General features: G+C 54.9%; 2 protein-coding genes across 3 annotated transcripts; one reads left to right on the top strand and one right to left on the bottom strand.

The window, feature by feature from the left end:
• Positions 1 to 205: 205 nt before the first annotated feature.
• IDH2 (isocitrate dehydrogenase (NADP(+)) 2) lies at positions 206 to 3,686 on the top strand. Its single transcript, XM_085301534.1, has 9 exons — positions 206 to 290; positions 860 to 1,020; positions 1,139 to 1,282; positions 1,470 to 1,606; positions 1,890 to 2,041; positions 2,197 to 2,309; positions 2,446 to 2,543; positions 2,831 to 2,923; positions 3,314 to 3,686. Exons 2-9 carry the CDS (start codon positions 877 to 879, stop codon positions 3,399 to 3,401), a joined length of 969 nt encoding a protein of 322 aa, XP_085157660.1. The 5' UTR covers positions 206 to 290; positions 860 to 876; the 3' UTR covers positions 3,402 to 3,686.
• Positions 3,687 to 3,846: 160 nt separating this feature from the next.
• On the bottom strand, positions 3,847 to 14,612 carry ZNF710 (zinc finger protein 710). Of its 2 annotated transcripts, XM_085301531.1 has the most exons (5): positions 14,529 to 14,612; positions 11,224 to 12,717; positions 9,704 to 9,895; positions 8,947 to 9,121; positions 3,847 to 6,891 (listed from the first exon to the last, which is right to left on the bottom strand). In XM_085301531.1, the coding sequence occupies exons 2-5, from the start codon at positions 12,685 to 12,687 to the stop codon at positions 6,719 to 6,721; spliced, it is 2,004 nt and encodes a 667-aa protein (XP_085157657.1). In that variant the 5' UTR covers positions 12,688 to 12,717; positions 14,529 to 14,612; the 3' UTR covers positions 3,847 to 6,718. The 2 variants fall into 2 exon arrangements, with proteins under 2 accessions (XP_085157657.1, XP_085157658.1); XM_085301532.1 differs by lacking the exon at positions 9,704 to 9,895.
• Positions 14,613 to 14,840: the final 228 nt, after the last annotated feature.

Genomic DNA, 14,840 nt, shown 5'->3' with positions numbered 1-14,840 from the left:
TTCCGTCAGGACCCGAAAGCGAGAAGGCCGCGGCGGCCGGGCCGGGCCGGGCCGGCGGGGACGGGGACGGGGCTGCTCCCCGCGGCAGCGCCCCGTGCTGACGCTCTCCCGTGGGCTCTGCCAGCTGATCCTGCCCAACGTGGACGTGCAGCTGAAGTACTTCGATCTGGGCCTGCCGCACCGGGACCAGACGGACGACCAGGTCACCATTGACTCGGCGCTGGCCACGCAGAAGTACCGCGTGGCGGTGAAGTGTGCCACCATCACGCCTGATGAGGCCAGAGTGGAAGGTAGGAGGGGGGTGGCAGCCCCGTGCCAGGCCGGGGCGAGGGGAAGGGCCTGAGCTCTGGCCCCAGCGAGTAGTGGGGCCGGCCAGCCCGTGTGAGCTGCTCCCCGTCGCGGTGGTGGCTGTGCAGGGAGCCGAGCCCCCGTGGTGTCTGCCGGCATCTCTGGGCTAAGGCAGCGGCATTCCCAGTGGAAGAGGCTCAGCGCGGTGGAGTGGCTCAGCCTTGATGCTGCCCTCCACCCGGGTGCAGGCGCCCCGAGCACGGTGCTGTGCCTGGCTCTCGAGGTGCCTCGTGGTGGCACAGTAACACGGGTGGCCTGGGGCTGGGGGAGAACGGGCTTCCTGCTCAGCGCTGGTCGCAAGCTGAGGACAGGGCTGGCCCCTCTCCTTGGCTGGGTGAGCGGTGGGTCTCCGCCAACAGCTCATGGCAGGAAGGGCCAGGAGGTGAGAGCTGAGCAGGAGCTGAGGAATGGGTTGGAGTTAGTGCTGCTGGGACTGGTTGGGGCAAGTCTGTGCTTGGCAGAGGGGTGCCTCAAGAGGGACAGACTGCGGTTTTACCTCTGCATACCCCAGAGTTCAAGCTGAAAAAGATGTGGAAGAGCCCAAATGGGACAATCCGAAACATCCTGGGTGGGACAGTCTTCCGGGAGCCCATCATCTGCAAGAACATTCCTCGCCTGGTACCCGGCTGGACCAAGCCCATCACTATTGGCAGACATGCCCACGGTGATCAGGTGAGCCGCTTGCCTGTGCGCAGTGGCAGGGAAGCGGAGTGCGCGGCTGCGTTTAAGGGCTGGGCTGGGGAAGGGTCCTGACAGACCCTGAACTGACAGTTTGCACTGCSCCTTGCAGTACAAAGCCACAGACTTTGTGGTGAACAAGTCTGGGACATTCAAGATGGTTTTCACACCCAAGGATGGCAGTGCGGTGAAGGAGTGGGAGGTGTACAACTTCCCTGGAGGCGGCGTTGGGATGGGCATGTACAACACAGACGAGGTAATTGTGGGCTCTGGTTTGGGTTGGATTTGGGAGGAAGTGGATGGGGTTCCTGTGAGACTGCCCCGTGGAGCAGCACACCCCTTCATGTGGTGGTCCTGGCCAAGCTGGCAGGATGGAGAGTTGCCCTGTGATAAGAGGGGGATCTGGGGCTCTGCTGACTGTATGTTTTGTGTTTCCATTGCAGTCTATCTCTGGCTTTGCTCACAGCTGCTTCCAGTATGCCATCCAGAAGAAATGGCCTCTGTACATGAGCACCAAGAACACCATCCTCAAGGCCTATGATGGGCGCTTCAAAGACATCTTCCAGGAGATCTTCGATAAGTATGGAGTTTGACAAACTCAGGCAGCTTGCAATGCCCCACCTGCACTTGTGCTGGGGTGTGGGCAGCTCTGCAGACTGGGTGCTGGCTGCGTGCTCCTTCTGGGGAGAGGGGACTGTTGCATCAAGGGTAACAAGATCCTTTGGGACCTGGTATAGTGTGGGCACCCTTGTGCTGCTCTGTGGCAGCTGGGCTGCCTTCTGCGCTCCTCCGTGGGGCACTCTCCTCTGCCGTCCCAGGGAGCTCCTGGGCAGGCCCTGCTAACACCAGCTCTTGGCTCTCAGGCACTACAAGACTGAGTTTGACAAGCTGAAGATCTGGTATGAGCACCGGCTCATTGATGACATGGTTGCCCAGGTGCTGAAATCTGCAGGTGGCTTCGTCTGGGCTTGCAAAAACTATGATGGAGATGTCCAGTCAGATATCCTGGCCCAAGGTAGAGCAAGCTGGGGCTGCTTGCGTGGCCTGTGGGAAGAAGCAGGGCCAAGCTGTGCGGGTTGGGGGGGCCACGTGGGCACTCTCCCTGGGGCGGTCAAGGGCTGCCTGGCTGGATGTTGTTTGCACCAGCCCGACTCCTGCATCCTACTGCAGGATTTGGCTCCCTGGGCCTGATGACCTCTGTCCTGGTGTGTCCGGATGGGAAGACCATTGAGGCAGAGGCAGCCCATGGCACAGTCACCCGCCACTACCGGGAGCACCAGAAGGTGAGTGTGCTTTCCCTGCTCCCCCAGCACTTTCCTGGGAGCTGCCAGCCTGTCTGGCCCAGCRCATGTTCCCAGGCTCTGGGCCGCACAAGGCCTGTGGCTGAAGTCAGGGCCTCTGAGCACTCTCTCCACCCAGGGACGGCCCACCAGCACTAACCCGATTGCCAGCATCTTTGCCTGGACACGTGGCCTGGAGCACAGAGGCAAGCTGGACAGTAACCCTGACCTGATGAAGTAAGCACTCTGGGGCATGGGTGCTGCTGGGAGWGGTGGTGGAAAAGCCCATGTCGCTGTGGTGTGAGAGAGCTGGGAATGGCTGGCAGGTGCTCTGAGGGAGACCAGAGCTGGGTGGGGAAAGGGAGAAGCTGCTTGGAGTTGTCTCCTGTGCAACTCTGCCTGAGCTGTCCCAGTCCTGAGGGCAGCAGTGAGCTGTGATTGCAGGGCAGGGGTAGCCTTTGGCCACATTGGTCTGCGTGGTGCTGACTTTGCTGGAACTGCATGTGACCCTGCTGTCCCCCCAGGTTTGCTCAGACGCTGGAGAAGGTCTGTGTTGAAACTGTGGAGAGTGGTACAATGACAAAGGATCTTGCAGGCTGTATTCATGGTCTGGCCAAGTAAGTGTGGTTTGTGGGGTGGAGCGGGTGCATGGGAATCCTTCCAATGCAGGCACCATCTGCCACGAAGCAAGTTTGCCTCTGATGGCTATGGGACAGCCTCTGGTCTCTGGATAGGCACTGCAGACTCTAAGCATATATTAACAGCAAATTCTGGGTCAGGYGCTGACTTCAGTTAGTCAAGGAAGCCACATCCTGCACCATGGAGCTGCTGTGCCTGGCACAGGCTTTGTTTCGTTAGCACATCTTCTTCATGGTGTGCTGTCTGCATGGGGCACAGGTTGCTTGYAGCCAGGGCCGGGAAAGGGCAGGGACCCTGCCAGCCTTGCTGCAGGCTGAGACGGGTGGGCAGAGGACCCCTCCAGCCCTTCTCTCCATCTTCTCTTCTAGTGTGAAGTTGAATGAACACTTCGTGAACACCACAGACTTCYTGGATGCCATCAAGAGCAACTTGGACAAAGCCCTGGGCAAGAAGTAGAGAAGGCCCTTTCTCAGCAGGGAAGGAGGGGTCTGTGTGCGTGGTGCCAGGCATTTACCTCATTTTTAACAAGATAGGGAGCCGACGCCGCCTCTAGCTCACTGACTTGGCTCAGGAACATTTGAAATAATTTTTATAAGCAGTTTTCCTATGAGTGTTTTTAAAGTATTTCTAGCAGGGGTTTGTAGGAAACGGGCTGGGGAGGGCTGCCCTTCACCGTGCTGTAATTTATGTAACCTCTGACCTCATGGTGCCAACGTAGCAATTAAACACTTCAGAGGCCCACTGTGTGCGTGGTGGACAGGCGTGGGCCTGGGCGCGTGGCAGGGCTACGCAGGGCACTGCTGCCCTCCCGTGGCAGCTCTGGTCCCGGGGCCGGCCTGGCAGGCACGGAGGGGTGGGCTTCCTGCTGGCCCTGCCCAGGCGCAGGAGGCAGCCAGCCAGCTAAAGAATATTCATTTATTTAGAATTATTGCTAAACAACTCTTCAAACCAAGGAGATCAAAAAACACAGTAGGGTTTTGCACAAGAGACGGCTGAACCGCTCCGCATACACAACGCAGTAACGTAATGGGGTCTCAGGAGCTGCACAGCTTGCAGGCATCCTCTGTACAACCGCTGCTGCGGGCCGCGGCCCCCGCCGCGAGAGGCACCGACCGCGTCTTCCAGCAGCGCCGTCTGCCGCGTCTGCACGAGCGGCTGGGGCAAACCSTGGTGCTGAGTAGCCCCGCAGGCTGCGCCGCGGGCCCCCGAGCTCTGCCCAGCCGGCCCGGGGCACACAGCGAACACTGCCGACCCCTTCCCGGCTCCCCTCGCCGATCTGTTCCCGGGCATGGGCCTGGCTCTGGAGGGGGATGCTCCTCACAGCCACTGCCCGTGGTGCGAGTGGGTTTTTTTGTTGTTGTTGTTTTTGGTTTTTAGGTAACCAGGGACAGAGGTAGTTTCTGGGGGATGTGTTGTGCTATCTTGCAGCACAGAAGCCGATCAGGGAAGGGAGCTGTACTGCCATGCTCTGTGAAGGAGTCCAGGGTGGCTGAGCTCTCYGCTGCTTGGGGAGCTCAGTGCTTTCTCCCTCCTGCCCCAAGCCTGAAGGAAGTTACTCCCCTGGCAGGAGGAAGGCGAGAGCAAAGCTGGGGGCCCTAGGAACCGAGTACTGCTCTGCACCTTGCTGGGSGCACAGAGCCTGGAGCTGGCTGTTAGCCCTGCTGGGGGAAGTGCCGAGTTGCATCACCTGGTCTCAGAGCCACTGTTCGTTACCAGCATGACGTTTTTGGAGACAGCAGATGGCATCCTCCTTTGGATGTGCTGTCCCACTAACTGAGGGGTTTTTAGCTTCACTTTCACAGCAAGTAGGAAGAGAAACTCCCTTAACTAGGGAACAGGGACCTACAGCACTACTTGGCAGTACCCACAAGTCCCTTGAGCAAGGCAGGCAGCATGCACCGTGCCCCAGCAAAGAGCTGCCAGGCCAGGCACAGAGCTGTGCTTGCAGTGAAAGCAGCATGCTTGCTCTGTCCTGAGAAGCATTGCTACTTCCTCATCATGTGAGCCTCCCAGCAGTATGCATGTAGACAGAGGGTTAGCTAAGGTTGTTTGGGACTGTGCAAATATTGCTACTTCCTCTTCTCCAGGAAGCTCCCCCTCTGGATGGTCTCTGGAATCATCATTTGCCCCTGGTCTTGGGCCTGCTGCAGCCTCTCTGGACTTGCTGGGGTCTGCCAGGGTTACACATGGCAAGAGAAATGTGCTGAGCACGAGCATGCATGCAGCTCCCTGCTCCCTCCTAGCAGCAGAGGGAATAGGAACAGCTGTTGCTACCTTTGCCTCACATTGCTTTTCTGGCACGTTTCTCCCTCCCTCCCTAGCATCTGAGAGGCTATTACACAGGCCAGCAGCCCAAGGGCTGCACTTCCAGAATGAAACTCTTCTCCTAAACTCTGAACACCTCTGTTCCTTGGTGGGATGGTTGAGGCTGGAAAAGCTCAAAGGGGTGAAGAGAGAGTGCCTATAGCATATACAGCAGCTTTGGTTCATTAGCTACAGGCCCTGCCTCCTTACTCAGTAGACCAACACGGCTGCTTTCCCGCAGCTAGCAGGACGTCCCTTTGGTCCTCAGCTCTCCTTCCGGAGCCCTGAGTTCCAATGCACCCTGCTCTGCTTGCAGCTTCACAGATCACACACATTACACAGGTTTACAAAGAACATTGGTTGAAGGAAACTGAACTCAGTGAAAAGATAAATCCAACCACGCGGCACATCTGAAAAAAATAAATTACTCTCAAAATACCATCATTTGCTCAAGTTGAACAGGGTTTGCCTTCCTTTAAATACATTGCTCACTAAAGCTGCTCTGTTCAGAGCTACTGCTTCCACTGAGCTTTGTAATTAGTTTGTAAGAAAATATTCTGTTTTGTATGTGCCCTGTGGCCTTTCTTAGGTTGCCACAGTTTTGCCTGCATCAGCTTGCAGCTAATGCCAAAACAATCAGAACTGTTCTCACCTGCTGAGGAGACAGTGAAAGAACAAGAAATGCAAAACAGCTTCCTTTCTGCTTGACTTCTTGCAGGTAGAGAGGCTTCTGCCTGCTGGGTGTTCAAAAGGTGGGAGTAAAGGCCTGATGGTTACAGGCTGATCTGCAATCCCAGCACAGCTGATTAGGGAGGACCTAGGAGGTAGAATAATTAGTAATGCTCATCATCTTCTGGGATGTGCCTTCCCCTGCCTGCAGCTTCAAGTACGCTTTCTGGAGAGCTCCAGTGTACAAGCAAAGATGAATGCCAGAGTGAAGTCGTGGCTTGCCACGGAAAGGAGCTCAGCCAGGGGCAGGCAGGCAGGMGTACAGAAGAGTGAAGGGAGTTCAACGCTGGGCAGGTGAGCTGCAAGCAGCAAGCACACAGCTCTGACGCTCCCTCTCGGGGTGAGTGGGGAAGAAGGGGCCCTGAGAGGGAATGACCCAAATGATGGTAAAAGCTCAACCAAATCTCTGCAGCRCTCTCAAAACATCCTAGAGCCTTTAATGGCTCAGTACACCAGCTCTGAGTGCTCATAGCAGGTAGCTACCGCTGCCTTGTACCATCTCCAGCCTCTGCTCCTTCCTTCGCCCCAGCAAAGGTTTTAGGACATCCCTGTTTCCTCCTTCACCCACTTAGCTTGAGCCTCCCCCTCTCACAGGGCAGCGGTGCAGGTCTGTTCCAGATGCTGCAGGGAGTGACGGCCTGTCAGCAGTGCGACAGGAGCTCCTCTTACCAAACAAAGTCCAAGCAGGTCACTGGCAGCCTTCTTCTAGTGTGCTCTGAGCCTGCCGCCTGGTTGCTCAGCTACAACATATTGTAGTAAGCCATCTCCTTCATAGCCTGCTCTGTCAGTGCATTCTCATCTGAAGGGTTCCCCACCCCTCCGTAGTCATAAGAGTTCTCCTCTTCATAGTCTTCCATTTCCTGCTGGCCATCCAGCTCAGTGTGATCTGTCCCAGTCAGGTCCATCATGGGATCTAGAAGACAGTGCATGAAAACACAGATGCTGTATCTGCCCCACATCTGCTGCCACAGAAAGGCAATGCTAGGTCTAGCTTTCAAACAGAGGCCTCTGCTCAGACTATCTTTTGAGCTGCAAAAAGGTGTCAAAAAATCTAGTCTTAAAGAAGCAAAGCTAAGGGATTTAGGTGTCACTCAAGTAAGTGGAGACTGGGGCCTTCCCTGTTCAGTGAGAAGGGCTCAAGTCCCAGCTACATGCATCGGCAGGGACCAGTCACAGAAGAGAGCGCTGCAGGCCTGCAGAACTACTGCACAAAGTGTTGCTTTGCACATGCTCACCCTGCAGACACATGCCCTRTTACTGGGTCTGCCAGAACCCATGCAGGATCCAAATAATAAAAGCTGGAGGAGGAGGCAAGGAGGGAGGGGAATACACAGGGAGGATTACAGACCTCAGAAAACCCCAGCTGCTGGTAAGCATTCTCTGAGTTTTTATCCACATACTTGTACTCACTGCCTGTGCCTCAAAGCACTGCACCCACTTCTGCTGTTACTCAGGAGCAGGCCTTGGATATCGGCTGAATCTAGGCTGAAGCACAAGTTTTCTGAGGTCAGAGGGAAGAAAGAAAAAAGTAGATACAGGGGGATCCAGTTGAATCTGTTGAGTACACACTCAAGCTGTATGTCAAGATGATGAGGAAGACTCTGGATGAAACAGGTAAAATGTATCTGCAGTTCTGTCCTTACAAAACAAGGGTGATTGTGGTGCAAATTGTTGCCAGGAGCACCTGTGCTCATGCCTGAAACTGGGTGCTGAGATATATGCCCAGCAGCGAGACCTCAGCCTAGCTGGGAGTTCTCAGCTCCCAGAAAGGAGAGCTGTACCAGGGGATATACGATACGTATTTATGTTCTTCTCCCCTTATATCCACCGCTGAGCAAAAGGAGAGGCAGCACTTCCAAACACTCTATGAGCATCACTGCTGTCTGGGCCCTGAGGGCATTAATAGGCCTTAATGGTCCTGGGCCTCCCCCCACCCCAGCACATGGGCTCAGGAGCCCCATTTCAGCACAGCCCTGGACCTTCAGTCCGCACTGGGGCTGTGCCATAGTGGTGCTGGTCCCCCAGCTCAGCCGCAGCCTGGCCCCTGTCTGGCCAGAGACCCTCTTGATCTAGACCCGCTGCAGACCGACCTCCCTGCCCGACCTCGGACCTGTCTCATCACCATGAACATGTCTGGTGAGCTCCATGCTTGGTGGAACCTGGCCAGGATCTCCAGGCCTGTCCTGCCTGGGTGCTGTGGGGCTCGGCCCCTGCCCTGCCAGCCACACTAGYGCGCTTAGCTCCTGGCTCCCTGTCCCATAGGGAGCAACTGGCCCCTGCTGTTCCCCGACAACAGAGGAAACAGGGTCCCTAGTGCATGCTAGCGGCATGCATGCACCCACCACACTACAGCCCACAGAGAACACTAATGGCTCCACTGCTCGTTAATGCAGCGGGAGCCTGACACGTGGATCTCCTCTTTGCTCCAGGATGTCTTTGGACAGGTTAAGAGAGGGCACCTAGGATGAGAACAGAAAGATTTACTTCTCTTCCCTACAAACTCCATTTTGACCAAAAGTGGAAATCATAGTGTCACCAGAGGGCACCTGTCTTGTCCAGAGAAGCAGAAGCCTCAGTGGCTCCTTGAGCCATTCACRCTTCCCACTTCCCTTTGGTGCCTTTCCATGGCTGCCTGTGGGAGGATGGGTGCCACATGCACCACATCTGCAGGGCAGGATTTCACAGTGAGAACGCAGGAGAGAGGAGAGGCTTGGGAGACCAGTGTGTCACCGTTTGTTCCTGGCAGGTTGAACAAGCTAAGGGCAGCTCTTGGCATAACAGGACCCRAGCTATCTGAAAAGCAATTGCCAAAGCAGCTGCCTCAAGTCCAGCTACCAAAGCAGACATCCTGCCAACACTGTGGCATTCCTGGGAGCCYCCAGGCAGCAGCCTAGGCAGACAAGATTGCCATGCCCAGTTTAGTCAGTACCAGCTCCTGGCCATAGGCTTGAGCACAGCCTGCACCTACCTTGGCTGTCCAGGCTGATGTCCATGACCCCATGTTTGACCTTCATGTGTCGGCTCAGGTTGCCCTTCAGGTTGAATTTGCTGGAGCAGTAGGGACACTTGAAGGGCTTGCTCCCAGCATGCAGGTGCATGTGGCCCAGCAGGTTGTACATGCGGTTGAAGGATTTCCCACAAACCTAAGAACAACAGTCTTCTGATTAACAAGGCCCATTTTTCTGCCCCTGCTGATGACGACATTCCCCCTGCACCTCCCCCAGCAAAGGGGGTCAGCCAGCAGGCAGTTGCCTTTGATGGCTTGTCCTGTTTCAGGRACTTGGGTCAGACCTCACTCCTAGGGTCCCCTGATTATTCCCACTAATTTCCAAGACTAACTGGATGGCTTCCCTCCTCCACTCATCTCCCACTCCTTTTGTGGGCGGCCTTGAGGATGAGGTGCTAGTGTTATTGGGAGCTCTAGTGCTCATGAAACCCAGCTTGTTTCTAGCACTGGTTAATGACAGGCAGGTACTAATTCTTCTCTGGCAGTTCTGTCGATACCCTCCATCCAGAGCATCTGCCTCCCTACTATTGTAGTTCTGAGCAGAAACTGCAGGTCACGATGAGCTGTTTGCCAGTGTGAACAGCGGGAGGCATCACAAAACAGCATTTGTTTGACTGAGGATTCAACCCAGAGTGGCTGGTGTCTCGCTGGGAGCAAAGAGCAAAGTGCCAGGGCCCCTGTGCTATTCCCCAGAAGGATTTCAGACACCCGATGGTACCTTGCATTTGAATGGCTTCACCGGTGAGTGCACAATCATATGGGTCTTGAGCGTCTGCTTCTGCACAAATGTCTTGAAGCAGATGTGACACTGGTACGGACGGACACTGGTGTGTATGAGCATGTGCCGCTTCATGTTGGCCTGCAGGGTGAACTCCCGCCCACACACCTCACACTTGAATTCTTTCACACCCTGGAAGGGTTATAGAAAAGCGTGAGCACTCCGGCAGAGCAGCGGACAGCAGGGCAATAAATACCCTGCAGGGCGCATGAAACGCCTGAATCCCAGTGTGGGTATCAGTGAGAGCCAGCTCACAGGGCTGCCAGGAGGGACTCCGCTCTAGGGCAAGAAATTGGAGGGGGCTTTCTGAACGGATCACAGGAGCCAGGGCACATTTTTAGTGTCTGCCACAGCATGGAGCAGAGACCAGCACTCCTGAGTGGTCACTGGGGCTGGCTCCTTGAGGCAGGCTGTAGTTCAGTAACTCTCAGCTGACAGGAGGGAAGTAACGGGTGTGCATGTGTGAGAAAGAAAAAAAGAGAAAGATTTACCCTAATCAGCATGTCTGCACCTTCCCCAAAGTATTTCCTGCTTCCTTGTTTCTGCCAGTTCTGCAAATGCAGAGTCAGGCRCTGCCAGAGCCTTGGCCTGTCCCTGCTAGCTGCCCTGGAGTTTAATTCCCATTGTATGATACTCCCTATTCAGGTTCCCACTTCCTGCCTCCCTCACAGATACTGTCTCTCACCAGTGTTGGAAATGCATTTTACAGCACCTGGAAAAGCCTGTATTAAGCCTGTGCCTTGGGAATGAGAGCAGAAGCAGCTCAGCAAAGCAGCACCCTGCCCRGGGAAGTGGAAAGGAGCTGTCTGGAAAGCGCTGCCTTCCTGAAGCAGACCTGGCAATGCAGCACACTTGAAAACCTTGCCTGAGTCCTGGGGCAGGCCCTGCAGCACCTAGGAAATCTGCGGGGAAGAGCATGGCTGGACACACTCTACGAGGTGCCTCTGGCTGTTAGCTCCAGCTTTGCTCTCTGGCTGAAACGGGCCAATTGCTCCCCCCCWTGAAAGAACTCCTGAAAAAGAGGGAACGCCTCAGTCAGATCCTCTTGGGAGGGACTGCAGTATCTGACTGGCCAGGGTCCAGCAGGTCACTGTCCCAGCACCAGCAGAAAGGATGGAGGGTGATAAAGCCTTCCCTCCCTAAGGATGAAAACCCCTCAGAGAGCGAGGCTGGACAGTCCCAGGAGCCCTGCCAATAACGACAACTGTCCTTTTACTCCAAATTAATGACTTCTAACAATTGCTAACCACCGGCTGCCAGATGCCTCCACCCCCAGCCATCTCTCCCAGAGGACCCTGCAGCGATGATGATCAGAGCACTGTGGGAACTCAGACAGTTTCCCCCCTCACCACTCGTGGCCCAGGGCCAACACTTCTCCACTGGCCAGGGAACGGGGAAGTGCCTCTCAGGCCCTGCTGCCATCCCGCTTAGTCCGCTGTGCGCTCGGCCCTGGGACCTACCTTGTGGGTGAGCGAGTGCTGCTTGAGGTGGTGGATCTGGCTGAACTCCATGCCGCACTCGGTGCAGACGAASGGCCGGACGTTCTGGTGCTTCAGCATGTGGTTCTGCAGCTGGCTGCGGTAGTGGAACGACTTGTTGCACTCTAGGCACTGGTAGAGCGTGGGCCCCTGGTGCGTGGAGAGGTGACGCTTCAGCTGGGTGAGCGTGGAGAAGTCCAGGCCACACTCCACGCACACATGGCAACGGCCATTCTCGTGCTTCACCTCGTGCGCCTTCAGCTCGCTGGGGTAGGCGAAACCCCTCCCGCAGAACTGGCAGCTGTATGGCTTGATGTCGGTGTGCAGCAGCATGTGTCTCTTCAGGTGGCTGGTCTGCGTGAACGCCTTGTTGCACACCTCGCACTTGTGCGGCCGGGTGCCCTGGTGGGTCAGCAAGTGTGTCTGCAGGTGGCTGGGCTGCTTGAAGAGCTTGTTGCAGTGTGGGCAGGAGTGGGGCTTGATACCGTTGTGGCCCAGGATGTGGGTCACCAAGTTGTACTTCGAAGTGTAGGATTTCTCGCACATGCGGCACTGCCAGCGCTTCTGGCGGTCTCCTGCCTCCACCAGGTACGAGTCATCGATCTGCACGTTGATGTCCAGGCGGTCCAGCTGGGCCTTCTTGTTGCGCTCGCTGTTGGCTCCGGCTGCATCCGTGTCAAACTCCCCAGGATCCTGCCATACAAAGCCCTGCTCATTCTTCACCTGCTCCGGCGACTCTGGTACAGGGGCTTCTGCGTCGCTCGGAGACGGGGCGCTTGCCTCAAAGGCACACTCAGTCCGCAGCACCTCGGCGCCGCTGCTCTCCGGTGCGCCGCCTAGGCTAGCTTCTGCGATGCCTGCCTGGACGGGGTCCCGGGAGCGGTGCTCGTAGCTCCCCAGCTCCAGCTCCTGGCGCACATGTCTGCGCAGGTGCCGAAGGCGCCGGGGCTTCCTGCTGAAGGTGCTGAGGTCAATCATCTTCATGGCGCTGCTCTGCACTGACTTCTCATGGCTGGAGTCTTCAAAAGCAGGTGGGTGACTGTGCTGCAGTTCCTCTTTGTCTTCTCCTGGGACGGAGACTTCATACACTACCTCYTCTTCCACCTCAGCCTTCTCGTACTTGACTTTGGGCACTAGCCTCACTGGAGGCCGTTTTCTCCTCCGGGCATGCTTTTCAAACGATGACTCTGCCTCTAATGCTTCCTCTTCCTGGGTTTCCCCTTGTGCCTGCCCCTCATGCTCCAGCCTGTAGTCGCTTTCTGGCTCCTCTGGCTCAACTGTTGCAGTGTCCGAAAGTTCACTTCCCAGCCCTGGGAAGAAGCCCCCAGGGCTGACAGTGGCTCCAAAAAGCTCATTCTCAGACACCAACCCCAAAACTGCTGCTTGTGCCAGAGACAGCACCACCACAGCATCTGTCTGAGTCCCACACTCAGTGAAGCGATCCATCTCTCACACCATCTATCTATGCTGTCATGGCTGTGAAACAAGAGAAAGAAGGGTGTTAGCCTGAGGCCCAGCTCTGTCCCACCCCAACAAGCAGGAAATTTTTGCTGGAACAGACTCATTTAACTGGTGACCTGTTTCCTGATCACTGTCCCAGGTCCCCCTTCAAACCAACCCAATCAGGGACACATTGGTGTTTTCAAGAGTGACCCTGGTTTTGAGGCACCACAGGCCCTGCGATATGCAGGGGCACCAAGAAAGAGCCACGTTTTCCTTTCAGCACCTGGCTATGTCTGGTGTTGTCCCTTCTGGCCAGGTAAGTAACAAGGCCCAGTGATACGAGTTCTGGCCTTCTCATGTTCCCCAGAGGCCCCCAGCGATGACCCCTGCAAGCACGAGAAGAGGACGTGGTGCTGGAAACAGAGCTGGAGTAACACTACAGCCTTACAATGCTCATATTCATCCTCAGAAACCGACTCTGGTGCAATTCAAAGACAAGTCACGAAAGCCAAAGGTGTCGCACTTCTTCATGCTCTTTACAGAAGGAGAGCGAGAAACAGCACCGAAGGGCACGAGAAGAGCGAGGAAGCAGAACGCAAACCCTCTGCACCGCAGCGCGCGAGGAAGCGCCCGACCTCGCAGGCTGGCCAGGCCCWAGCAAACCACGGAGCAGGAGCTCTCTGCCTGGCGTGGCGGCAGCTCCTCGGACAGGTTCACTGAGAACCGAGAGGGAGAGCCCAGCGCGGCGCCGGGCTTCCCCCTTGGACCATCCTGCTGATCTTCCAGCCTCCACCATCGCCCTTCACRCACCTCCTCTCCTCTTCTCTTTTGTTTTACTAATGCCTTTCAACAACACATTTTTTGTCCTGGCAAAAAGCACACCAGGTTTTAGTAGTATTTCTTCACGTTTTATAAGCAGTTTGTTTCCATTTTTCCTGTTTTCTTCCCCCTCTAAAATACTTCTGGGCCTACACAGCTTGCTTACAGAACAGATTTATGAAGTCATTTATAAAGAAAGGGCTAGAGAGCTAGTTAAAAATCACTGTAAAAAGCCCATGGTTCTCCAGGACATTGGTGTAAACACAGTAAAAAGGCAACCAAGCATCCACAAAGCCAGCAAGGCCCTCTCCTAGCTCCCAGCACTGGTCTTCCTGTCCTCTGCCCGTGGTGCCCCATRTGCCCTTGCCCACCCGAGCTCTGGAGGCAGCAGTACTGTGCCCACCTTGGGGACCGAGAAGGCACAGGACACCACATGTGATGGCAGTGAAACCAGCCAGACACGAACGAATCTTGCTGCAGGTTCCTTCTCCCTCCCACCCCTCTCCAGGCCCTTAACTACAGGCTCTGTGGTTAAAAAGGGTCACTAGGTTTCTGATCCAGTACCTGATTTTTAGTATCTTCTTAATTAACAGCTGGGAAGTGCAGAGGGGGAAAAATAGCAAATATTATGACAATGCTGAAAAAGTAAGATAACTAAGCCAGTTAGACGGACATCAATCCCGGACAAACCCATGGAAAGGCCACAAAAGGGYGTGAAAAAATGCAATGATAGAGGCATTATTTTCCCTACTTTTCCTTTCCAAGTTTTCACTGCAATTTTATGAAATACAAGTCTTGTCAAACAAATGTTTTTTCTTATGCAAGATTTTAAGCATGGTTGAGAAAGGACTTTTTGTTGACCGAAAGTACTTTGACTTACTCCTGGATGATATTTTGATTAGATAACAACACACACACAACTATATAACTGTATATGTGTGTGTGTGTGTGTGTGTGTGTGTGTATACATATAGTTATATATTTATGTGGCACATAGTGAATGGACTAGAAATGGTTTATCACACCTGAAAGACTCTTTGGAACCACAAAAACATCTTCACCACCCTCCAGGAACGCTTGCAGTAGCATCCTGCAGAACTCCAGTCTTGACCTCATGCCATTTAATAGTTACATCTACTGTTAGGAAGAAACTCAAAGAATTGCTCACAGATGACACACACATTTCGGGAAGAATATACTGCAACAGGAGTAGCCAGCAGTAAGGCCCACTTTGGTTTGCTGTCAACACAAGATCTGAACAAGTCATTTTTGATGCAACATAATGCAAGATCATAAGCAAGGGACAAATAATGCAGACAGAACTGCAGGGTGAGACA

Source organism: Rhea americana, unplaced genomic scaffold, assembly GCF_003343005.1.
Source record: "Rhea americana isolate MKP2758 unplaced genomic scaffold, rheAme1 scaffold_178, whole genome shotgun sequence".
NCBI classification, from domain to species: domain Eukaryota; kingdom Metazoa; phylum Chordata; class Aves; order Rheiformes; family Rheidae; genus Rhea; species Rhea americana.
Note: the sequence above shows the minus strand (reverse complement) of the source record. Positions and strands in the feature narration are given on the sequence as shown.